Consider the following 26217-nt stretch of genomic DNA (forward strand, 5'->3'; position numbering starts at 1 on the left):
CTATGTGTGGACATACTGTACATCAATATACTTCCTGTTTTGGTGGCCATTTTGTTTGTTTATAAACAAACTTTTTAAAACTGTTTTTAACCACTTTTAATGCGGCGAGGAGCGGCGAAATTGTGACAGAGGGTAATAGGAGATGTCCCCTAACGCACTGGTATGTTTACTTTTGTGCGATTTTAACAATACAGATTCTCTTTAAGCTTGCAAAAAATAAAAAATAATCTGCATTATAAATGAGGGGAATATTCTTCTGTTTCTCATTCTTCACACAGTATTTGACCTGGGTTTGTGGACAATAAACACTTCTGCACAACTTTTTCACGGGGTTCACAACAGATCTGCAGGGAGTGTATAAGCACAACAGAATATGTTAGCGCTTTATAAATCAATCAATAATACTGTAGAATACCTTTTTATAGTTCACTCCAGGGAAACAGGAGAAGTAGTTTATTATATCAGTTTACTATGTCAGAATTGGTCATACATTCTTTAATTATAAGGACGCATTTGCTGAGACCTGAAGACTGAGTTTACTATATGCAGAAGTTTACTATGACAAGATTGTACTGTGTGTATAACCTCGATTAAACTATACAACCGCCAAAGGTGCTTGCAAATGCACAGTTGCTGTTGTCTGCTGTAATCAAGACTTGATCCTTTGGGGGATAGTTAAGGGCTGAGGGCTATACAGACATGAGGCTAGTGATGCATCTGTTTCCATGGAGTGTGTTGAGCAAGGCTGTGGAGTCAGTCGAGGAGTCGGAGCAATTTTGGGTACCTGGAGTCTGAGTCGGTGGTTTCATAAACTGAGGAGTCTGAGTTGGATGGTTTTTGTACCAACCCAGAGCAGAGTGACATATTTTTGTACCAATCCAGGGCAGAGTGACATTGAAGGATGAGAACCAAGGCCTTGGTCTGTGCCCAGCTGAGGCAATCCGGCATGCCAGATCTCTCGGTGATGTATAATATATATATATATGTCAGTATGAACCATATATATCTATATTCTCTTATCAGGGGTGGTATATAGCTGTGTACCTCTCAGAGATAGATAGATAGATAGATAGATAGATAGATATATATATAGATAGATAGATAGATAGATAGATAGATATAGATATTTTTTATTTATTTTTTTAATATTTTTACAGAATCATCCCCCCCCCCCGCCACCAAGTATCAAAGTTTCCCCCAGCAATAGCACAAGTCAGAGCTGGTGCAGAGGTCCCCAAGCATTTTCAGTCATTGGCCGGGTCAACATACTTCAGACTGCCTGAGGGCCGGAACATACATGAAATTTATGTTTTAAAACATTACATTGAATCTAGGTATTGATTCCCCCCAGTCATGCCCGGAGGAGAACTCCCAGCAGCAGCCATTCAGTCATGAGGTTCACCAAAGAACGTCTTTGAGCACCAGTGAAGCATACTCAGGTGACAACCTGCCGGCCAGTTGGACAGCAGTGTCACCTGATGCAGAATTGGATTGGAAGCCGGCGAATGACTGCTCGCTGGCTTCTACAGCATGTGGATGGGTGGTGCCTGTATGCGGGCTGCCGATATTGCCGATATTTAAAGGACTTACGAGTCAAAATAAAAGAAAGTTAAGTACGTGAATTAAATTTGAATGCACGGAGGACGCCATCCGCGCCCTCCGTGCCGTTACGCTGGGTCCCCGCTGTTCAATAGTCCCTCCGGGCCGCTCCCGACCCCACTGTCCTGGTCGGGCTCTCCTGCCTCCACTAAAATGGCCGCCGGAGCTGGCTGCGCAGTCTGCATAGACGTGAGTGTGGCTGCACAGCTCTAGGGCCCCCCCCTCCCGATCCATGCTACAGTAGACAGCATTTGTCTTCTCCTTTCAGACTGATAAGTCCCTTTTTAAAGCACCAACTGAAGTGAGAAGTATATGGAGGCTGCGATATTTCCTTTAATCCCAGTTGCCTGGCAGCCCTGATTATCTATTTGGCAGCAGTAGTGCCTGAATAACACCAGAAACAAACATGCAGCTAATCTTGTCAGATCTGACAAACACCTGATCTGCTGCATGCTTGTTCAGGGTCTATGGCTAAAATTATTAGATGCAGAGGATCAGCAGGATAGCCAGGCAGCTGGTACTGCTTAAAAGGAAATAAATATTGCCTCCATATCACTCTTGCTTCAGTTGTCCTTTAAAGGGGGATACAGAGGTTGCAATATTTATTTCCTTTTAAACAATACAATTTGCCTGGCAGTCCTCGTGATCGTGTCTCTAAAACTTTAACCATAGACCCTGAACAAGTGCTCTGACTCACCAGGTTTTGTTGGATTAGCCATATGCTTGTTTTGGGGGTCGGTGAAACTTCAGATGCGAGGGACACATGACCTCTAGGGGCTGGAAGAAGCCCCAGGTAAGTAAAGATATTCTTTAAGCCTGGTACACATGCAATTTTGATTGGCCAGGTTTACCACTTTCATGAAGTTTGAGAGCTTACCTACACTGTCTGTTCATAATATTTAAATTCTTTTGATCCTTACACTACACGGAGATGGTAAAATTGTCCAGTGATTGTCCAATTGAAAATGGATGTGTGTATGCACCCTTAGTTGCAGTGAGGAATGCATTGAGAACAGACATGTGGTTCTTTACATTACGAAAAACAATTGGGTCAAGAAAGGAAGAATATTAATTAGAAATTAGATGGCATTAGAAATCTGTTACATCTCGAAATTTTAATGAAATACATTATAACCAGCTGTGCGTCTTTTTTTTTATTAAACCATTTTATAGACTCCCTTTCTGCGAATAAGCAAGTGTCAAGAAACCACTGCCCTCCCCCCTTCCCCCCCCCCCCACATATTTTTTTAACGTATTCAGGGGCCTGGAGTTGGCTTGCACATCTGCACCCACCTACACCTGGACCTTAAAGGACAAGTGTAAGCTTTTAAGGAGACACTGAAGCGAAAAAAAATATCATTTGTATGTGTAGCACAGCTAAGAAATAAAACATTAAGATCAGATACATCAGTGTAATTGTTTCCAGTACAGGAAGAGTTGAGAAACTCCAGTTATCTCTATGCAAACAAGCCATTAAAGAGACTCTGTAACAATTTTCAGCCGTATTTCTTCTGTCCTACAGGTTCCTAAACCTAATCTAATGTGATCTGGCTTACTGCAGCCCTTTGTAGTTGCAGAAGTCAATGTAATAAATCAACTTATCTATGTTCTGTCGTACTTGTCGTGCTGTCTCAGGAAGGGGCTGACTCTTCAGTGTTGTCCCTCTGTTAGGCAGGCCTCCCCTCCACGCCCCCTCCACGCCCCTCTATGCTCGATCCCGTGAGATACGTCATGAGGCATGTATCAGAGTCTCAGTAAGTCCGGCTGCAATACTTGCGCTGTGCAGAGAATGAATGCTCTGCCTCTGTGCATTGCAGCCGGCTCTGGCTCTGAGGCACTGATTGGCTGATCGGGTGACAAGATTCAGCCAGCCACCCTGAGCGCTCCTCTCGTGCACGGCTCTCATGCACAGTAACTGGAAGCGGGCACACGCTCTGCCCGGCGTACTTCCGGTTTCGGCGGCCATATTGATTGTTTACAAAACACTTTATAAAAGTGTTTTTTTATGGCCAAAATAGCGGCGGGGAGTGGCGAAAATGACACAGAGGGGGAGAGGAGAGCGCTACAAACAGGGTGATGTGTTTACTTTATTAAGTTTTCTTAGTTACAGATTTTCTTTAAGCTCTCCGACTTAAGGTGCCCATACACTCGTCAGATTGGCAGCAGATAGATAAGGAATGCATCTGATGATCTATCTGATGCGTTTTTTAGAACATTTTTTACCAGGATAGAATTCCAATAGATTTCAGTTTGAAATCTATTGAAATTCGATCTGATGGCATTTTTTTCCCATCAGATTTCCATTAAGGCCAATGCAAACTGATAAGCAATCTCATCGGATCGACCTAAATTTTCCACCCTGCCAGTTCGATGGAAATCGGCCATCGATCGGTCGATTGGCCAACCGATTTGCAAACAATCGATCGGTCGGCCAGAAAATCGGCTGAGTGTATGGGCCCCTTAAGTTAGTCGTGGAGAGGGCTGTTATCTGACTTTTATTATCTCAACTGTTCCTGGACTATTTACTTTTCCTCTGCTAGAGGAGAGGTCATTACTTCAGACTGCTCTGAAAGACTCATTTTGAATGCTGAGTGTTGTGTAATCTGCACATATTATAGAATGATGCAATGTTAGAAAAAACACTATATACCTGAAAATAAAAGTATGAGAATATTTTCTTTGCTGCTAATCTTCTAGTAATTATTCATAGTACACAACCAATTCACTATATCATATTTTTTTTTTTTCGCTTCAGTGTCTCTTTAAAGAGACACTGAAGCGGGAAAAAAAATATATTATGATTTGTATGTGTAGTACAGCTAAGAAAAAAAACATTAAGATCAGATACATCAGTCTAACTGTTTCCAGTACAGGAAGAGTTGAGAAACTCCAGTTGTTATCTCTATGCAAAAAAGCTATTAAGCTCTCCGACTAACTTATGCTGGGAATACACGGTTCGTTTTTGCCTTCGTTTAAACCTTCGATTCGTTCGGTAAACGAATCGAGTGTTGAAAACGTATGTGAAAATAGTCATAATCTCATTATAGTTTCGATTAATAGACCCCAAAAACGAACGACTAGTGATCGAACATGTTTGATATTATCTCTCTTTATCCATCTAATCGAGCCATTGGTAGGCTTGATGGCTGTTCAGATCGATTATATATTCGTTTATGCTAGTCCGTCCCTGTAAAAAGGGATTTTCGTTTCGTTTCTTTGCAGCCTTCGATCATTGGAAAAACGAAACCATCAGAATCGAAAAAAACGAAACCGTGGGTGGTGATATTAACCGTATGACCGATTATTTCGGGATCGAAAAGGACAAAAGGCACAATCGAAACGAAGGTTTAAACGAAGGCAAAAACGAACCGTGTATTCCCAGCATTAGTCATGGAGAGGGCTGTTATCTGACTTTTATTATCTCAAGTGTAATTGAACTGTTTACTTTTCCTCTGCTAGAGGAGAGTTCATTACTTCACAGACTGCTCTGAAAGACTCATTGTGAATGCTGAGTGTTGTGTAATCTGCACATATTATAGAGTGATGCAATGTTAGAAAAAACACTATATACCTGAAAATAAAAATATGAGAATATTTTCTTTGCTGCTAATCTTCTAGTAATTATTCATAGTACACAACCAATTCATTATATCATATATTTTTTTTCACTTCAGTGTCTCTTTAAAACAAAAAAGTTAGATTTTCACGTAAAATTAGGGGAGGCTTAGAGCCTTCCTGTTTCTCTCTGCATCCCCTCATTCTACTGCCGGGCCGCTGTTCAAATCTCCCACTGGCTGCACCTTTGGGTCTGCTCGGAAGTGCCCAAGTGCTTCCTTGCCCTTCCAAGGAGGCCTCTTTGGCATTAAAGTTGTAGGCTGGAAACGGGGCCCCGGTGGTGGAACTGGAGGAAGCCGATAGGAACGAGAAGGCTCTAAGATCCACAGCCTTTTTTCTAAAGAAGGTTACGGTTGTCTTTTGAGAGTTTTATTATTATTTTTTATTTATATAGCACCAACATCTTCATTAGCGCTGTACATAGTACAAAACAAATATTGGGGAACATATGTACATGAAACGTTCAAGTCACTGTACAGTCAAGTCAATGGTACAAGTACTAATGGATACACAGTTAATGTGTAGTTTGATATATCATCAGTGTAGTTTTTAGATATATTGTCAATGTGTAGTTTTAGAGATCTCTCCTATGGTGGCCATACATGGTACAATTTTTTAATCCAATCTTACCATTTCTATGTAATATAAGGGAACTGCCTAAATTATCCTTTCAGTATATTCACTTAATTTACCCTTATACTACATAGAAATGGTAAGATTGTGTGAAATAATTGTACCATGTATGGCCACTATAAAGTTGGTACGTTTGTGTTGTAAATTGCAACAATACTAGCGGACCCGCGGCGTAGCATACGCCACATAAGAGGGTAGCGGGCAGGAAGGAGGTATTGTGCACAGCGGTGGTGGGTCCCCCATCTGTGCTCCACCTCTACCTTAACTTCAGCTGCAGCCGTATCTATCTATCTAAGAAGAAGTGCCCTGCCCCCATAGACGATACTAGACTTTTTTCGCGTTACAATACAGTGGGCGGCATTGCAGGAAGTGATGACAGTGTAAGTGGACGGCATTGCAGGAAGTGACGACAGTGGAACGCGGAAGAGGTGAGTCATCCCCGCCCACTGCCTCTTGGTAATAGCGGTGGCTGCAGCTGAAGTTAAGCTAGAGGGAGAGAGCAGATGGGGGACCCAGGTGAATGAGGTGGGGGTCTGTCAGTCTAGAACCAGCCCTGAGGGCAGGGCACTACTTCTTCTTCTTGCTTGAAGGTTGAGGCACTTAGACAATTAGATAGATAGATAGATAGATCGATAGGTAACACTAGGATGAGGTCCCTGCCCTCGCAAGCTTACAATCTAGAGGGTAGTGGGGGGAGGTTTGTGCTGAAACTTTGAAAATGTTGATATAGCTGAGAAGAGGTCCTATATGCTTGTTGTTGTTGTTGTTGTTGTTGTTGTTTTGTTTTCCATCTAACCAGCTATCCTGCTTGTTTAGATGAGTGGCCAATGTTTTTAATAATAAAAAAGTGTGCTCCAAAGATAAACATTAAAAATATTTAACAGTTGTAGGAATTCAGACTGTGCACGTTTTGTAAGCATTTCTCTTCTATCATTTGTGAAATTAGCCTCCCAATGTTTTGTGAAGGAGGTAACCTAGTAATGTCCGCTAGATAGCTGCATCGGCTAATAAAACAAATGCAAATATATATATATATTTTTTTTTATTTTTTTTAAATGTTTTTCTGTTTTTATGAATTTGTATTTTTTTTTCTTTATCTCTAGCTATTGCCTTTTACTGATAAAGCAGGTCCATTTTTAAAATTGTTTTTAAGTGAGGTTAATCTTTGTATGAACTGCTGTGGAAGCCTTTTGGTTGCCTAGACACAAATTGACCAGATATGCCCTTGGCAGACACCGGTATAAATCCTCCTGATTGATGCTCAGTGAAAGGAATTAGGTGAAATATGCTAGGTATTAACTCGGCTATCTGAAAGTGAATCCGGTTTAATGTTAAGCACCACCCATTTTATTTTAGCATAACGAGAAGAGAAGTGTGTGGAAAGTATAATCCAAACAGAAAAAAATATAAACGCATACATTTCTAGAATGGTACTTTTAGACAAGTGTGGAAAAACGTGTAGGTTAACATGCGTGTTCTTTTGGTTTCTGTGTGCTAACGATAAAAATACTTCATTTTTTTTTCTTTATTCCCCCCCCCCCCCCCCCCCCTTATTGCTTAAAGGCTGAGTTCAGATTACTGTTACATGGACAATGCACTTTAATAAGACACACACACACACACACACACACACACACACACACACACACACACACACACACACACACACACACACACACACACACACACACCATCAGTTGTACACACACACACACACACACACACCATCAGTTGTACACACACACACACACACACACACCATCAGTTGTACACACACACACACACACACCATCAGTTGTACACACACACACACACACACACACACACAATCAGTTGTACACACACACACACACACACACACAATCAGTTGTACACACACACACACAATCAGTTGTACACACACACACACAATCAGTTGTACACACACACACACACAATCAGTTGTACACACACACACACACAATCAGTTGTACACACACACACACACACACAATCAGTTGTACACACACACACACACAATCAGTTGTACACACACACACACAATCAGTTGTACACACACACACACAATCAGTTGTACACACACACACACAATCAGTTGTGTACACACACACACACACACACACACAATCAGTTGTATACACACACACACACACACACACACAATCAGTTGTGTACACACACCACACACCATCAGTTGTGTACACACACCACACACCATCAGTTGTGTACACACACCACACACCATCAGTTGTGTACACACACCACACACCATCAGTTGTGTACACACACCACACACCATCAGTTGTGTACACACACCACACACCATCAGTTGTGTACACACACCACACACCATCAGTTGTGTACACACACCACACACACTCACAGTTGTGTACACACACACGTTTATCATCAGTTGTGGTGTTTTTTTTTTTTTTTTTTCTTTTCTTGAGCATTAGTTCTGATTTCGGATATTACATTATTTATTTTTGACTGTTACAGAAGTTCCTGGATTATTGAGCAAACCAGATGATTATCATGTTGCATGAAAGTTAAACTGTTGTACATGATCTCATTTGCAGTGTGCCGTTAACCTCCCTGGTGTTCAATTTCTGTGGTTCAATCAATTTTCATGAATTTTTTTTGCCTGTAACCAAAATGTGTTGAGCAAAGGTCTAGTATACATTTTGAATATAGTAAGTCTCAAACAAAATAAATTCTATTTAACTTCACCTCCAAGGTTTTTTTCCCCTTTACACCAGAGCAATAGCGTTCCTTCCATTCATTCGCTTATAACTTTATTACTACTTATCACAACGAAACAATCTATACCTTTGTTTTTTTTCGCCACCAATTAGGCTTTCTTTGGGTGGTACTTTTTGCTTAAAATATTATTTTAAACTAAATGCATTTTAACGGGAATAATAAAAGAATGGTAAAAATTCACTATTTGTCAGTTTTCGGCCATTATAGTTTTCAAATAATACATGCAACCATAATTAAAACCCACACATTTTATTTGCCTATTTGTCCTGGTTATTGCTACGGTTAAAATATTTCCTTAGTACAATGTATGGTGCCTATATTTTGTTTGGAAATAAAGGTGGACTTTTTTTTTAATTGTGTCATTACTATTTACAAGCCAATAGTAATTGACATACCCTCTTGACATACAGTACATATTAAAGTTCAGTCCCTAAGGTAACTTTTTTTTTTTTTTTTTTTTTTTTTTTTTTTTTTAATACAAAAAAACCTGGGTACTATGGAAGAGTGTAGGAGGGAAATGATCAATTTTAAATTTAAATGTATGCCTTTTTATTAACCTCCTCCTTAGCGGGATGCCTGACACTGTATCGGGCATTCCGCTCGCCTCAGGAGTCCCCCAGTATAAAATTAATAGATTGCATGCCTGGAAAAGGTTTAGCTAGCACTAGGCTAGCTAGTATTGACGGCCAGAACCCCCTGAATGCTTCTGATTTTCCCCCCACCTCGAGCCAGCCGCTTATACATTACCCAGCCTGGCTTCAGCGATCGGCGCAGACTCCCCGCACAGCTCCGGTCTTCTCTATGGGGAGGATCGTGACTGTGCGTGACGTCATGTACGATGCTCCCCATAGTGAAGACTGGAGCAATGCGGGGAGGCTGCGCCGATCGCTGAAGCCAGTCTGGGTAATGTATAAGTGGCTGTATCGGGGGATCAGAAGCGATCAGGGGGTTCTGGCCTCCAATACTAGCTAGCATAGTGCTAGCTAAAACTTCTGCAGGCATGCAATCTATTAATTTTATACTGGGGAACTCTAATGCTGCAAAACCTCCTGAGCGCGTAACGCTCAGGAGGTTAAAAAAAAATTGTATGTAGGTGTAATTTTACTATGTTTTTCTGCATTCCTTTCTGTTGCATACTATTAGTACGCTAAGCAGGAAGCAATTTGTGGATGTGTAAGTATCGGCTTTTGTGAATGATGCAGATCGCCGGCGCTCATTCACACTGGGACTTGGATTAATGAATGAGAATTTTTTTTTTGGCCTATAAAATTACCAGAAAATAAAGTAATTACTGAAAACCAGTATTGCCCACAAAAAGCCTTATTTGTGGCAAAAACGCCCCCAAGATATAGATCATTCACGTGTGAGAAGCAGTGATAAAGTTCTAGCCAAATGAATGGAAGGAGTGCTGACAGGTAAAATGGCTTTTGGCGTTGAGGTAAAATGGGCTGTAGGCTGAAGTGATTTAAGACCTAGTATAGACACATTTTAAAACTGCATATCATGAAAAAACATTATACGAAAAGTGAATTCAAAATTGATGTTTATATGATACAAAACTGTAATATTTAGACTGCAAGCTATCAATGGTTGCCACTTCTGCATCACAAACAGCTTTCTGTGCCATCAAACTGCCTCTCTCCTTATGCACACTTATGAGGACTAGTGCAGAGAGGAGTTCGCTACAACCACCCAAACACATCCGCAATGCAGACATCAACAGCAACATCAATAAGTGTCAGGATTCCTAGAGGGGAATCATCAGGCTGAGGGAAACCTTGGGATGCTGCAGGTGGCTTAAGGTTCCCAGAGGGAACCTAGCAGGCAAGGGGAAACCCTGGGATGCAGCAGGTGACGGGAAAGGACAGGGATCCTGGAAGGGAGCTCCTGGTCGAAGGGAAAATTCCAACAGGGGGACGACTTGGAGGGGGAGAGTGGCATGGAGACGCTGTGACTAGGGATGCAACAGCATTCTCACGGTGGGAATGAAGGACTTTTATACCCTGCCTCTCAATTAGTAAAAGGGGCAGAGAAGAGTAACGAGCTATCGTTACAATAAGCTTGCACGTGTCGGAGCATAGCATGGCTCCTTAGACATAGCTTAAAGAGAAACCATGACCAAGAATTGAACTTCATCCCAATAAGTAGCTCATAACCCCTTTTACATGAGACAACTATTTCTTTTCACAAATGGATCATCAGAGGGCTCTGTATGGCTGATCTTGTGGTGAACCCCCTCCCACAGGAAACTGTGAGGACCATGGTCCTTGAAGTTTCCTGTCTGTGAACCTTGTTGCATTGTGGGAATAGGTGTTTACAGCTCTTTCCAACTTCCAAAAAAGCAAGCAGCATCTCCTTCCACTTACCTCAACTGCCAGCAGTAAAAAATGTCACCATGTGTTAAATGACAGAATGGTAATTAGGGAGAGGAAAGCTTTTACAATGGACAAGCACTTTTTTTTTATTACATAATTTTTCACTGGCGTTCCTCTTTAAACACCAAAAAATTGCAAGCAGTAATGTTTACAAACATGCATGGGGGAGGGGGTCAAAAACATCCTTGTACAGACACACAAAGTGTTAAAACTGGTAACAGTTTAATCTTAAGAGAACAAGATAATATATAAATAGAGTATCGATTCCCCAGATTCAAATGGCCTCCCGTCTAAGGATGGTCCTGCGTAAATCTGATTGGTTGGCGAGTTTTTGCTATGCCTTGAAATTTAAAGCCTGCAATATCTCCTCTGTGTACAAAAAGTGTATAGAGACACTAGACAGGTTTCTAAGATTGCATTTGTTTTTGATTCTACTGCCTAGGCCATTATAGCATTCAAAAATTATTTTACGCAAGGCCCACATGGTGCAACCGATGTACTGCAGACTGTACAGGGGATCATGTATACTACATTACATATTTGGCAATTAATATGTTGCATTTAAAAGTTGTTGAGGTTTTTTTGGGGGGTGGGGGGAGAACACCTGACACGTCATGCACTCTACAATATCTACCCATCAAGTATCCGCATCTATAGGAGCTTTTAACACTAAGCCATATCTGAGTATGTCCAGTTCTGGGAAAAAGATCTGGAGCCCAAAGCTTCGGGTCTGCATGTAAAACTGGAAGGTACTTGGCAACAACTTCAGTAACTTTCTGATACTCCAGGATATAAGTAGTCATGAAGGTAACCTTGTTATCACTGTCTTGCCTACGAACTCCTCCTCCAAGTAATTAATCCCTATTTTTGTTAACCCCCTGGGCGTTATGATTTTTTCCGGATTTTAGGGTTTAAAAGCGGTGCAATTTTTTTGCACCCTTTCAGACCCTAAAACCTGGACAAAAAAAATCATGCTGTCAGGGAGATCTGCAGCAGTTCCAGAAATCACTCACCTCCCTGGCTCCAGCGCTGCAGTTTTCCTTCCATCCTCCGGATGGCGCTGCAAGTCTAAAGTGAGATTACAGGCTGTCGTCATAACGACAGTCTGCGATCTCACCAGGAGGAAGCAGAGCCTCAGAGGAGATGAAGAAGAATGGCGGCCGATGTCTGGATCCCTGTGAGGTTTGTAGAAACGCTCCCGCTGCGCGCATTGCTCTGCATATAGCCTCCAGCGTCTACATCCGAGCAGAGGTCGAGATTAACGTTCTGAATAGTGCCAAGGAGGTTAAGGCTGTCTGGTGGGCTCTCTCTATCTGGTCTCTACTGTAGCCTCTTTCAAAGAGGCATTCAAGGACCATTTCCTATTACTCCTCCAGATTATCTGATTGGAACAATTCCTCATCACCCCAGTCATTTCCCCAACTGAAATAACACTGTGTTTTTTCGAGGGTTGCCAAGGGCTTTGAATTACCATATTTTCTTTCTTTTTTGTCCCTATTCTTTCTGTCACGGAAGAGCCACATAACATCACACCCAAATATAAAATGTTTGCAATATCATGAATCGCAGTGAAAGAAAAATTTAATTTTTGGAATTAGTTTCCCAGAAAATCCCCAAGAACCTCCCTGGGACCCCTCCAAAACAGCAGCAGATCTGTATCTACTATACCAATAAACATAACCTGAAAAGGGGTTTTCACCTCCAATGATGCAGAGGTCCTTCCACCAACCCATGTAGAGTTTGGCAAGTGAGGGGGAAAATGTAGCCCCATAGAAGCTCCGCATCTCTGGAGGTAGCATGTGGATTTCAGCTTAAAGTGACTCCGAGCTCAGAGTAAAAATAAAATTTGAACTTACCCGGGGCTTTCTCCATCCCAGCCCTGGTTGGGACGTCCCACGCTGGCCTCCTGGCTCTTCTCCCGGCGGCTGTCCGCATAGCGCGGACAGGCCGGTCCCCCGGGCGACACTGGTGAGTGTCGGGCCTTCTCCTTCCGTATACGTCGCGAATGACGTCACGCCGGCCACCGCGTGTCATGACGGCCGCCGGCGTGACAGCACGGCGCATGCGCGGTTTAATCGCACATGCGCCGTGCTGTCACCCCGGCCGCCGTCATGACGCGCGGCGGCCGGCGTGTGACGTCATTCGTGACGTATACGGAAGGAGAAGGCCCGACACTCGCCAGTGTCGCCAGGGGGACCGGCCTGTCCGCGCTATGCGGACAGCCGCCGGGAGAAGAGCCAGGAGGCCGGCGTGGGACGTCCCGACCAGGGCTGGGATGGAGAAAGCCCCGGGTAAGTTCAAATTTTATTTTTACTCTGAGCTCGGAGTCCCTTTAAAGTGGACTCAAATTAAAAATTAAAAATACAAGATTTCAGAAACAAAATCTATTTTCTAAATTTATAATGATAAATGGCAGCCTTTTTTTTCAGCTGCCTGATGACAAATATAAAATATTTGGAACCCCTCCCTTCCTTTCAAATTGCCTGGATTTTCCCGGCAAACTGGTGGAGTAGATGGTGTCCGGCAATGGAGGAATTGCTAATGGCTGCCCCCAGTATAACCCTAGCTATGAAAAGAGAAGGGTGAAAAGCATGCACTGAAATGATCATAGGTTTGAAGGAGTGTTTATTTATCTTTGTATGTGTCAGAGTGGTGCAACTAAATATTTTGAATTAAAAAAATGTTTGGTTTGGGTCCGCTTTAAAGGGACACTTAAGTCAAACAAAAAAAATGAGTTTTACTCACCTAGGGCTTCCAATAGCCCCCTGCAGCTGTCCGGTGCCCTCGCCGTCTCCCTCCGATCCTCCTGGCCCCGCCGGCAGCCACTTCCTGTTTCGGTGACAGGAGCTGACAGGCTGGGGACGCGAGTGATTCTTCGCGTTCCCAGACACATTAGCACCCTCTATGCTGCTATATGGTATATGATATGCTATAGCAGCATAGATGGCGCTATTGTGGCCAGGAACGCGAAGAATCACTTGCGTCCCCAGCCTGTCAGCTCCTGTCACCGAAACAGGAAGTGGCTGCCGGTGGGGCCAGGAGGATCGGAGGGAGACGGCGAGGGCACCGGACAGCTGCAGGGGCTATTGGAAGCCCCAGGTGAGTAAAACTCATTTTTTTTGTTTGACTTAAGTGTCCCTTTAAGTAAGGAGGGGAAGCAGGCTCTGTACTCTGTGCACAGCAGCCTACTTGACTGCTGACCGCTTGCAGCAAAAACTTTTGTTTTTATATTGGTTAACCTTAAGTTTTTTTTTTTTTTTGGCTTTGTTTTTTTTTTTAAACCAAAAGGGTATTTATTAAGCATAATGTGGTCAAACCACACAGCAAATAGATATAGATATAGATATCTATCTATCTATCTATCTATCTATCTATCTATCTATCTATCTATCTATCTATCATCTATATCTAAGACAGCAGAGACCAGGGGACTCGCGCCGGCCGGAGCAGGTAATGTATACCCGCTGTATTGCGTCGGGCATTTGAACGCCGCTATTGACGCACTCCCAACCCGTCGGCGGTCGAGAAAAATCTTCTGCACGGACGGATCAACAGGGATCGATGGGAACTATCAATTTCGGACGGAATCGATCGTTCTGTCAGCGGTGTGTGCAGCGATTTCACAGCCGATTTGAAAACTGTGATCGCATCGGCTGTATATCGGCGGGAAAATCGTTAGGTGTATGGGCCCCTTAAGGCTTATACAAATGGCACAACTCCTCATCTAATCTACCAGTATGCCTGGCCCATAGTAGTTCAGAGAAGAGAATTTACTTTCCCTGATTTGCACTAAGCCCTATCTTTCCACTTGTCCCACACTAAATGAAATTGTTGGACCTCTTTTTTTTTTTTTAATGAATATATACCAATTTTTTTAAAGGGTAGACCCTTGTCTAGATATTTGACCCAGCACGAAAACAGTGGAGCATCAGGAGAAAGCCATTTCAGAGTGATTTCTTGCCTCCATGCAAATAGAGCTTCATGGATAAACGTCTTGGCATTATGATGTAGTCCGTCATCCTGTATCACACTTAGAATACAGAGTAGGGAGAATGGACTGCATATTTGCATTCAGTAAGGTGTTATGAATTCACACATATGAAACATGAGTATTACGCTGTCAAGTTTAACTGAGAACCTGTATTCCTCAGGGTTCTTTGGTCCTCTCCTTTGAACTCTAGCCAGCAGTGTTGAATATAGAAGAGGGCTGAGTTTTGTCAAAGTTGACGGATGCTTTTTGTCAGTAGCGTGCTGATAAGCTCAGGAGGACCTTTTTGATCAAAGCTGAGCGCTAAAAAGCTTATTACTGGGCAGCACGGTGGCGTAGTGGTTAGCTCTCTCGCCTTGCAGCGCTGGGTCCCTGGTTCGAATCCCAGTCAGGGAACTATCTGCAAAGAGTTTCTATGTTCTCTCCGTGTCTGAGTGGGTTTCCTCCGGGCACTCCGGTTTCCTCCCACATTCCAAAAACATACGGATAAGTTAATTGGATCCCCCTAAAATTGGCCCTAGACTACAGTACTTACACTACATAATATAGATATATGGCAATGGTAGGGATTAGATTGTGAGCTCCTTTGAGGGACAGTTAGCGACAAGACAATATACATATATACACTGTACAGCGCTGCGTAATATGTCGGCGCTATATAAATACATAATAATAATAATAATAATAATAATTACTGTGTCCTGGCTGTTGTAATCCTGTAATGAAATATAATGCATTCGATATTGAAAAAATAGCGAAGGTGTCACAAGTGTGTATATATAAATCTTTTTTTTTTTTTTTTTTTTTTTTTTTTTCCATCCCACAGACCACACTACACACTGAAAGGAAGAATCTAACAGGGATGGCGAGTATGGAAAATGGACAAAATGTATCTGAACAGCCGGTAACTTCAATTTTCATTTTTTTAAAATGATCTGTAAGGGTAATCTTAATAACTAACATTCAAATATCATGGTTCAATGTTTCTAGCTGTTTTGAAAGAGTTTTCTTAGAAGAAACAGAATTAACGATAATTTCATAAAAAATTGCTCTGGTTTAAAGATGAGTGAATTCACTTGAGCGATTACATATCTGTGTCGCACTGGATGGTTTTGCATTTGTGAAGAGCTTTGGACATAATCTAAAGCCCCGTCTACACGGGGAGATGTTGTGGCGATCGGCGGCCTCTTGCGCGTCCCCGCCGCCCGCGCGTGTGCAGCATTTGATTCCCCGCTGGCGCCGCTTATCTTCCGCTCGATTCCCGGCCATTGTCCCCTCGCAGGGAGCGAGCAGGGAATCGGCGGAAGCAAGATCCGTCCTGCCGGATCTTATCAATCGAGCCGCATTAGCGGCTCGATTGATAAGGAGAGTCGCGGCCGCATCTACGTGTGTAGTGCGGCTTAAGGTGTACTGGTTTGCTGGAATTATTTTGGATGACTTTAGTCAGCATGAAGTGAAATTAAACTGATGAGATATGCAATTATTTCTAAAGAACTAATCCTAAATTGAATTTATCCTTAAACAGGAACTTCAAACTAAACAAACATACTGTCATTAAGTTTCATTAGTTATGTAAATTAAAATAGGTAATATACTGTATTTTTCGGACTATAAAACGCTCCTGACCAAAAGACGCATCTAGATTTAGAGGACTAAAACAAGGGGGAAAAAAATACTAAACCTGGTGCAGCCAAGGCACTCTGGAGAAGCTGTGGGCAAGGCTTGTTTAGTTTATAAGGAATTCGAGTATTAAAACAAAAAAGTATTTGGCTTGAGGAATGCCCTATAAACTATATGAACGGAACACAATTATGCAATGAGTAAAAGTTTATCTCTGATCCATTTTAAAGTATAAATATAGGGACTAAAGGCCCGTACACACCTGACTAGTCCATATCTTCATAGGGGATTCTCAGCAAGGCTGATATTCCGGAAAAAGGATTTAAGCATTGATGCTGGCCAGCTTCCCTGCTCCACACAGTTTTTTGGCAGTTGAACAGAGCAACTGCCATTCACTAAGTGCTTTTGAAAATAATTATATTCCTGAGAATTCCCTATAAAGCGATGGGCTAGTCCAAAACCTGTCACTTCTGTCAGATTTCTACTACCTACTGTAAGTGACAGCAACATAGGAGAAAAATAATTTATGGCTTATTTTACTCTGGAAAAAATGTACTTCTTATTTGTATATGTTTGCACATATATTAACCACTTCAGGACCACAGTCTTTCTACCCCTTAAAGGGACACTTAAGTCAAACACAAAAAATGAGTTTTACTCACCTGGGGCTTCCAATAGCCCGCTGCAGCTGTCCGTTGCCATCGCCATCTCCCTCCGATCTTCCTGGCCCCGCCGGCAGCCACTTCCTGTTTCGCTGACAGGAGCTGACAGGCTGGGGACGCGAGTGATTCTTCGCGTTCCTGGCCACAATAGCGCCATCTATGCTGCTATAGCATATATCATATACCATATAGCAGCATAGAGGGTGCTAATGTGTCTGGGAACGCGAAGAATCACTCGCGTCCTCAGCCTGTCAGCTCCTGTCACCGAAACAGAAAGTGGCTGCTGGCGGGGCCAGGAGGATCGGAGGGAGACAGCGAGGGCACCGGACAGCTGCAGGGGGCTATTGGAAGCCCTAGGTGAGTAAAACTCATTTTTTTTTGTTTGACTTAAGTGTCCCTTTAAGGACCAGGCACTTTTTTTCCATTCAGACCACTGCAGCTTTCACGGTTTATTGCTCGGTCATACAACCTACCACCTAAATGAATTTTACCTCCTTTTCTTGTCACTAATAAAGCTTTCTTTTGATGCTATTTGATTGCTCCTGCGATTTTTACTTTTTATTATATTCATCAAAAAAGACATGAATTTTGGCAAAAAAATGATTTTTTTTTTACTTTCTGTGCTGACATTTTTCAAATAAAGTAAAATTTCTGTATACATGCAGCGCGAAAAATGTGGACAAACATGTTTTTGATTAAAAAAACCCATTCAGTGTATATTTATTGGTTTGGGTAAAAGTTATAGCGTTTACAAACTATGGTGCCAAAAGTGAATTTTCCCATTTTCAAGCATCTCTGACTTTTCTGCGCACCTGTCAGGTTTCATGAGGGGCTAAAATTCCAGGATAGTACAAATACCCCCCAAATGACCCCATTTTGGAAAGAAGACATCCCAAAGTATTCAGTGAGAGGCATGGTGAGTTCATAGAAGATTTTATTTTTTGTCACAAGTTAGCGGAAAATGACACTTTCTGACAAAAAAAAGAAAAAAAAAAAAGTTTCCATTTCTTCTAACTTGCAACAAAAAAAAATGAAATCTGCCACGGACTCACTATGCTCCTCTCTGAATACCTTGAAGTGTCTACTTTCCAAAATGGGGTCATTTGTGGGGTGTGTTCACTGTCCTGGCATTTTGGGGGGTGCCTAATTGTAAGCACCCCTGTAAAGCCTAAAGATGCTCATTGGACTTTTGGCCCCTTAGCGCAGTTAGGCTGCAAAAAAGTGCCACACGTGGTATTGCCGTACTCAGGAGAAGTAGTATAATGTGTTTTGGGGTGTATTTTTACACATACCCATGCTGGGTGGGAGAAATATCTCCATAAATGACAATTGTTTTATTTTTTTTACACACAATTGTCTATTTATAGAGATATTTCTGCCACTCAGCATGGGTATGTGGAAAAATACACCCCAAAACACATTATACTACTTCTCCTGAGTACGGCGATACCACATGTGTGGCACTTTTTTGCACCCTAACTGCGCTAAGGGGCCCAAAGTTCAATTAGTACCTTTAGGATTTCACAGGTCATTTTGAGAAATTTCGTTTCAAGACTACTCCTCACGGTTTAGGGCCCCTAAAATGCCAGGACAGTATAGGAACCCCACAAATTACCCCATTTTAGAAAGAAGACACCCCAAGGTATTCCGTTAGGAGGATGGTGAGTTCATAGATTTTTTTTTTTTTTGTCACAAGTTAGCGGAAATTGATTTTAATTGTTTTTTTTCACAAAGTGTCATTTTCCGCTAACTTGTGACAAAAAATAAAATCTTCTATGAACTCACCATACTCCTAACGGAATACCTTGGGGTGTCTTCTTTCTAAAATGGGGTCATTTGTGGGGTTCCTATACTGCCCTGGCATTTTAGGGGCCCTAAACCGTGAGGAGTAGTCTTGAAACCAAATGTCGCAAAATGACCTGTGAAACCCTAAAGGTACTCATTGGACTTTGGGCCTCTTAGCGCACTTAGGGTGCAAAAAAGTGCCACACATGTGGTACCGCCGTACTCAGGAGAAGTAGTATAATGTGTTTTGGGGTGTATTTTTACACATACCCATGCTGGGTGGGAGAAATATCTCTGTAAATGACAATTGTTTGATTTTTTTTTTTACACACAATTGTCCTTTTACAGAGAGATTTCTCCCACCCAGCATGGGTATGTGTAAAAATACACCCCAAAACACAATATACTAATATACTACTTCTTCTGAGTACGGCGATACCACATGTGTGACACTTTTTTGCAACCTAGGTGCGCTAAGGGGCCTAACGTCCTATTCACAGGTCATTTTGAGGTCTTTGGATTCTAGACTACTGCTCACGGTTTAGGGCCCCTTAAATGCCAGGGCAGTATAGGAACCCCACAAGTGACCCCATTTTAGAAAGAAGACACCCCAAGGTATTCTGTTAGGAGTATGGTGAGTTCATAGAAGATTTTTTTTTTTTTTTGTCACAAGTTAGCGGAAAATGACACTTTGTGAAAAAAAAAATACATATCAATTTCCGCTAACTTGTGACAAAAAATAAAATCTTCTATGAACTCACCATACTCCTAACAGAATACCTTGGGGTGTCTTCTTTCTAAAATGGGGTCACTTGTGGGGTTCCTATACTGCCCTGGCATTTTACGGGCCCAAAACTGTGAGTAGTCTGGAAACCAAATTTCTCAAAATGACTGATCAGGGGTATAAGCATCTGCAAATTTTGATGACAGGTGGTCTATGAGGGGGCAAATTTTGTGGAACCGGTCATAAGCAGGGTGGCCTCTTAGATGACAGGATGTTTTGGGCCTGATCTGATGGATAGGAGTGCTAGGGGTGACAGGAGGTGATTGATGGGTGTCTCAGGGGGCGGTTAGAGGGGAAAATAGATGCAATCAATGCACTGGGGAGGTGATCGGAAGGGGGTCTGAGGGGGACCTGAGGGTTTGGCCGAGTGATCAGGAGCCCACACGGGGCAAATTAGGGCCTGATCTGATGGGTAGGTGTGCTAGGGGGTGACAGGAGGTGATTGATGGGTGTCTCAAGGTGTGATTAGAGGGGGGAAATAGATGCAAGCAATGCACTAGCGAGGTGATCAGGGCTGGGGTCTGAGGACGTTCTGAGGTGTGGGCGGGTGATTGGGTGCCCGCAAGGGGCAGATTAGGGTCTAATCTGATGGGTAACCGTGACAGGTGGTGATAGGGGGTGATTGATGGGTAATTAGTGGGTGTTTAGAGGAGAGAAGAGATGTAAACACTGCACTTGGGAGGTGATCTGATGTCGGATCTGCGGGCGATCTATTGGTGTGGGTGGGTGATCAGATTGCCCGCAAGGGGCAGGTTAGGGGCTGATTGATGGGTGGCAGTGACAGGGGGTGATTGATGGGTGGCAGTGACAGGGGGTGATTGATAGGTGATTGACAGGTGATCAGTGGGTTATTACAGGGAATAACAGATGTAAATATTGCACTGGCGAATTGATAAAGGGGGGTCTGAGGGCAATCTGAGCGTGTGGGCGGGTGATTGGGTGCCCGCAAGGGGTAGATTAGGGTCTAATCTGATGGGTAACAGTGACAGGTGGTGATAGGGGGTGATTGATAGGTGATTGATGGGTAATTAGTGGGTGTTTAGAGGAGAGAATAGATGTAAACAATGGATTTGGGAGGTGATCTGATGTCGCTCTGCGGGCGATCTATTGGTGTTGGTGGGTGATCAGATTGCCCGCAAGGGGCAGGTTAGGGGCTGATTGATGGGTAGCAGAGACAGGGGGTGATTGACTGGTGATTGACGGGTGATTGACAGGTGATTGACAGGTGATCAGGGGGGATAGATGCATACAGTACACGGGGGAGGAGTCTGGGGGGGTGTCTGGGGAGAATCTGAGGGGTGGGGGGGGTGATCAGGAGGGGGCAGTGGGCAGGGGGGGGGATAAAAAAAAAATAGCGTTGACAGATAGTGACAGGGAGTGATTGATGGGTGATTAGGGGGGTGACTGGGTGCAAACAGTGGTCTGGGGGGTGGGCAGGGGGGGGTCTGAGGGATGCTGTGGGCGATCAGGGGGCAGGGGGAGGGAAATCAGTGTGCTTGGGTGCAGACTAGGGTGGCTGCAGCCTGCCCTGGTGGTCCCTCGGACACTGGGACCACCAGGGCAGGAGGCAGCCAGTATAATAGGCTTTGTATACATTACAAAGCCTATTATACAATGTAAGTGCGGCGATCCGGGTGCTAGTAACCCGCCGGCGCTTCCGAACGGCCGGCGGGTTACTATGAGCGGTGGGCGGAGCCAGTCCCCGGCGGCTGATCGCGTCACGAATGACGCGATCGCCGCATAACCACTCCCGCAGCCGCCCCCGCCGATGGGCGTATTGCGGTCGTTTGGGCCCGGACTTTGCCGCCGCCCATCGGCTGGGGGCGGTCCTTAAGTGGTTAAATTTTACAGTTTTTCGCTGTAGAGCCCCTTAGCCGATAGCGACCACCTCAGTCGATCAGGCGTATGCACGGCAACCCACAAGTGATCCGCCCAACCCCAGCGACGCTGATGCCATTGTTCACAGCAGTCCCCCACCCTCCGACGTCGCGCAGATGCTGCTTGTGATACCTCCAGCCCCTGGCAGCCGATATGTCCCTCGCCGCAGTTCTGCTCCCATCCGGTGGCCTGGGGTCCCCTCCTTTGCAGATGCCGACCAGCATCTTCTGCCACTCACGACCACGCTCACGTAGCCTGGAGCAGTCCGTGCAGATGCAGAAGATGCTAACCTGGCGAGGTCGGTACCTGCAATTGAGGGGACCCCAGGCCACCGGCTGGGAGCGGAGCTATGGCGAGGGACAGACTGCCAGGGGCTGGAGGAAGCCCCAGGTAAGTAGGGTTTTTTTTTTCTCCTCGGATCTTCCCTTTTTTAAAGTGCAACTGTCAGGCATAAAATCAATTCTTTATTTTTATCTGGTAAACAAGTAATAGGGATGCTAACCAGGCAATCCAAAAGTTAAAGATCACTTTTTTTTCTTCTCCATAAAACTAGGGCTGTGTCACTATGGTATACGCCTTATCCTCAGACACAGGCATGAAGACCTTAGCTTCCCTACATGAACATAAACAGCTCCCCCCTACTGAAAGGTTTCGATACCTGCAGATCTCACATTTTGTTAAAACTCACCTTTCCTATACGGACTCCCCTCTGACTAGAACCCCATTTGAGCATATCTGTGCCTCCGATCCGCTTTCTCCTGGCACCGTCTCAACCATATACAAGGCACTTTCTCATGCACAGTCTAAACACAAGCCTAAATACATTGTTGACTCGGAGAAAGACTTAAACATCTCGATAGACCCTGAAGATCTATCGGATATTTGGACCAATATCCCCAAAATCTCTATTAATGCTGACCTAGTTGAGGTTAATTACAAACTACTTTTCAGATGGTACTTGGTTCCCTCCCGTTTGGCTAAGTTTAATAGTGATATATCCCCAAACTGCTTCAGGGGTTGTAACGCTCCTGGCACTCATGACCATATTTGGTGGACATGTGCTTAAGTCCGCCGGCTCTGGCTAAGAGTGTGTACTTGGGCCTCCTCTTTAGTTAACCAACCAATACCTAGGAACCCAATTCATACCTTATTGGGCCTTCCTTACCCTAACCTTACTAAATCGCAAAATACGTTAGTAAACTATATCTTTACTGCTACCAAGTTGACGATTGCCGCAGCATGGAATTCTAGTCTCCTCTCCTTCGACCTGGTGAACAGCAGATTAAGCTGCATCCTCTTCTTCGAAAAATTACGCGCCAGACTAGAAGATAACATGACCAAATTCAACAAAATCTGGTCTTCCTTCATGGAATATCTTCTATGTGCCGACTGTAGCGCCAGGATTGGCACTGTTTAATACTCCTGGGTAACCCTAGCCTTCACTGCCCTGGTTGTTTCGTAATAGCGGACTCTCCTCGTCCCATGCTCTACTTTTCTCTCTGTCCCTACCTCTTCTTCTCTTCTCCCCCCCCTCTTCTTTCCTTACTACTTTCCTTGTTTATTGTTAGACGGGCTTTTCAGAAACCTACTCCTGCCTCCACTGGGAGACAGGTAGCATTAGCTAAACACTGAATTTGAACAAAATAAGCTATTGCTCAGCCAAAATTTTGGCTTTATGAATGAGCGAGAGATATTTTGTCGTAATTCTATCCACTATAACTATTTCCTGTATGATAAAAACAGACTGCGCTAAAAACAATGAATTGCTTTAATCAATAAAATAGGAGTTGATCTAATGATGCAGATCCAGTTGCCCTTAAATTAATGTATATGCATATACAATGGGCTAAAACATGGTAATGTAAATTAAAGACTACAAATAAAAAACTGAACTAATGCAAACCCGCTGAGAATCTAAAGTGCCGGATGCAGATTGAATTTCACTGGGCAGTAAAATAATACGCTGATATCCGGAACTAGTTTCAATTGCACATGTGCACGTTGGAGCTCAATGATATAATGTCAATGAATTCACGGTGGGGGACCCCAATAGTATTAGGAGTTAGGTATTAGTACATCCTCATAAAGAACTTCTCCAATGTGGATTTATGTCCTGAAACACACAGTGCTTAAGTTGTATGCATCTCACCCTTCCGGATCCGTGAGTCGTGTTTCAATGCTGTGTGGGGAGCCGCTCAATCCCACCAGCCCCGGCTGGTGGCTAGGTGGGAGAGTCTAGACGCAGGCTGATGTCGGGCTGTACGAGCCCGGCTCCCTTGCTGGCGGAGGCTGTGCGGGGCAGAGCACCTGGTCAGGGATGGATTCACCGCGTAGTCCTGCGGCGCTGACGTCACAGAATACAGGGGGAGGAGGTGTGGCCAAGTCACGGAGCTGTCAGCGCCGCAGGACTACGCAGTGAATCCATCCCTGACCAGGTGCTCTGCCCCGCACAGCCTCCGCCAGCAAGGGAGCCGGGCTCGTACAGCCCGACATCAGCCTGCGTCTAGACTCTCCCACCTAGCCACCGGCCGGGGCTGGTGGGATTGAGCGGCTCCCCACACAGCATTGAAACACGACTCACGGATCCGGAAGGGTGAGATGCATACAACTTAAGCACTGTGTGTTTCAGGACATAAATCCACATTGGAGAAGTTCTTTATGAGGATGTACTAATACCTAACTCCTAATACTATTGGGGTCCCCCACCGTGAATTCATTGACATTATATCATTGAGCTCCAACGTGCACATGTGCAATTGAAACTAGTTCCGGATATCAGCGTATTATTTTACTGCCCAGTGAAATTCAATCTGCATCCGGCACTTTAGATTCTCAGCGGGTTTGCATTAGTTCAGTTTTTTATTTGTAGTCTTTTTAACCACTTCCACACCATGTTATTTTATGCTGATCTGTGCAGCGTGGGCTCTCCAGCCCACAGCACAGATCAGCTAGCAGCCAGGGCGATCAGACTTCCCCCCTTTTTTCCCCACTAGGGGGATGTCCTGCTGGGGGGGTCTGATCGCCGCCGGCTGCTTGCGCTTGCGGGGGGGGGGGCTCTTCAAAGCCCCCCTCCGCAGCGCTTCCTGGCCTCCTTCCCCTTCCCTCCCTCTCCCTCCCCCTGTGAGCGGCGCAGGACGGATTTCCGTCCTGCGCCTGATGGGATAGGCTTTAGCCTATCAGATGCCGGTGATCCCCGGCCAATCAGAGGCCGGGGATCGCCGATCTCCTCTACGGCGCTGCTGCGCAGCAGCGCCGTATACATGTAAACACCGGGGAAGATCTTCCCCGTGTGTTTACATTTACCCTGCGAGCCGCCGATCGGCTCGCAGGGTGTTCACGGAGACACCCTCCGGGAACTGACATGGAACGGCCGCTCATACGAGCGGCCGTTTCCATGGTATACACTTCTGGATTCAGGGGCGTGTATATACGCTCCGAGAATCCGGAAGTGGTTAATTTACATTACCATGTTTTAGCCCATTGTATATGCATATACATTAATTTGAGGGCAACTGGATCTGCATCATTAGATCAACTCCTATTTTATTGATTAAAGCAATTCATTGTTTTTAGCGCAGTCTGTTTTTATCATTTTGCATATTTTCTTCAAGGGGTTGGGGATCCTTTGACAGACTAGCGGCTGAGTGGTGTGGGCGCTACACTAAGTGAATATATTTCCTGTATGATATAACGATGGCTATGCTCTAAGTTATCATTGTCATTTGGTTACTCCATGTATGCTGGTCAACAATACCTCTGTAACTTGACCATTATTTCTTCTACAAATGTTATTAGTGTTAAATCCTGTACATGACTATAACCTGTTCTGTAGAATGTTAATATGCTTATGCCTATACAGTCTGTGCAGATTTGTTAACTCTTTATCTTATAAAACCCAATAAAAACGATTGAAACAAAACTAGGGCTGTGGAGTCGGCACAAAAATCCTCCGACTCCTCAGTTTAGGATTCCTCCGACTCCTCTAATTTGCATATTACAATCTTGTTGATTAAAAGTATGTAACATAAAATGCATCTGTTAACTGCCAACGCTGAGGAATTTTAAAAGACAACTGGAGGGATATGGAGGCTGCCATGTTTATTCCCTTTTAAACAATACCAGTTACCTGGCTATTTGGCTGATCTTCTGCATTTAATACTTTTAGTCATAGACTAAAACTGGTCCTTGCTAAGAGTACTTGTAGAAGACAGGAACAAAAAACATCTATCAGGCCCTAGGCAATGTAACTGTGGGTACATGTAAGAGTGATGTGCAGGTACTCTGCAGGGGAATGAGACTGTTCTTCCTCTATTACACACTCTTCATGCACAATCTGAACCAGGTTTATGGGTGATAGACAACACCTCTGTGTTCAATGTGCACAACATTCTCGGTGGATTCCCTGCAGCTCTGTGAGGAGTGCATATGTAGAGTATAGTACTACTGTGTGACAAAGTAAACTTGAGACAGATTAAATTAGTTTTTTTTTTTTTTTTTTTTTTTTAATACATACCT

The 26217-nt window shown here is 43.9% G+C and overlaps 1 protein-coding gene across 2 annotated transcripts in view; it reads left to right on the top strand.

The window, feature by feature from the left end:
* Nucleotides 1-26217, top strand: part of EYA3 (EYA transcriptional coactivator and phosphatase 3) — a 170378-nt gene that overhangs the window by 38040 nt on the left and 106121 nt on the right. Inside the window, exon 2 of one of the 2 annotated variants that reach the window (XM_068269324.1) lies at nucleotides 15800-15877. The exons of the other annotated variant lie outside the window; for it this stretch is intronic. Coding sequence (XP_068125425.1) covers nucleotides 15836-15877 — 42 coding nt within the window. The 5' untranslated portion in view covers nucleotides 15800-15835. The remainder of the gene's footprint in view (nucleotides 1-15799; nucleotides 15878-26217) is intronic. 2 annotated transcript variants of the gene reach the window in all.

The sequence above is a fragment of the Hyperolius riggenbachi genome, chromosome 2 (assembly GCF_040937935.1).
Source record: "Hyperolius riggenbachi isolate aHypRig1 chromosome 2, aHypRig1.pri, whole genome shotgun sequence".
NCBI classification, from domain to species: domain Eukaryota; kingdom Metazoa; phylum Chordata; class Amphibia; order Anura; family Hyperoliidae; genus Hyperolius; species Hyperolius riggenbachi.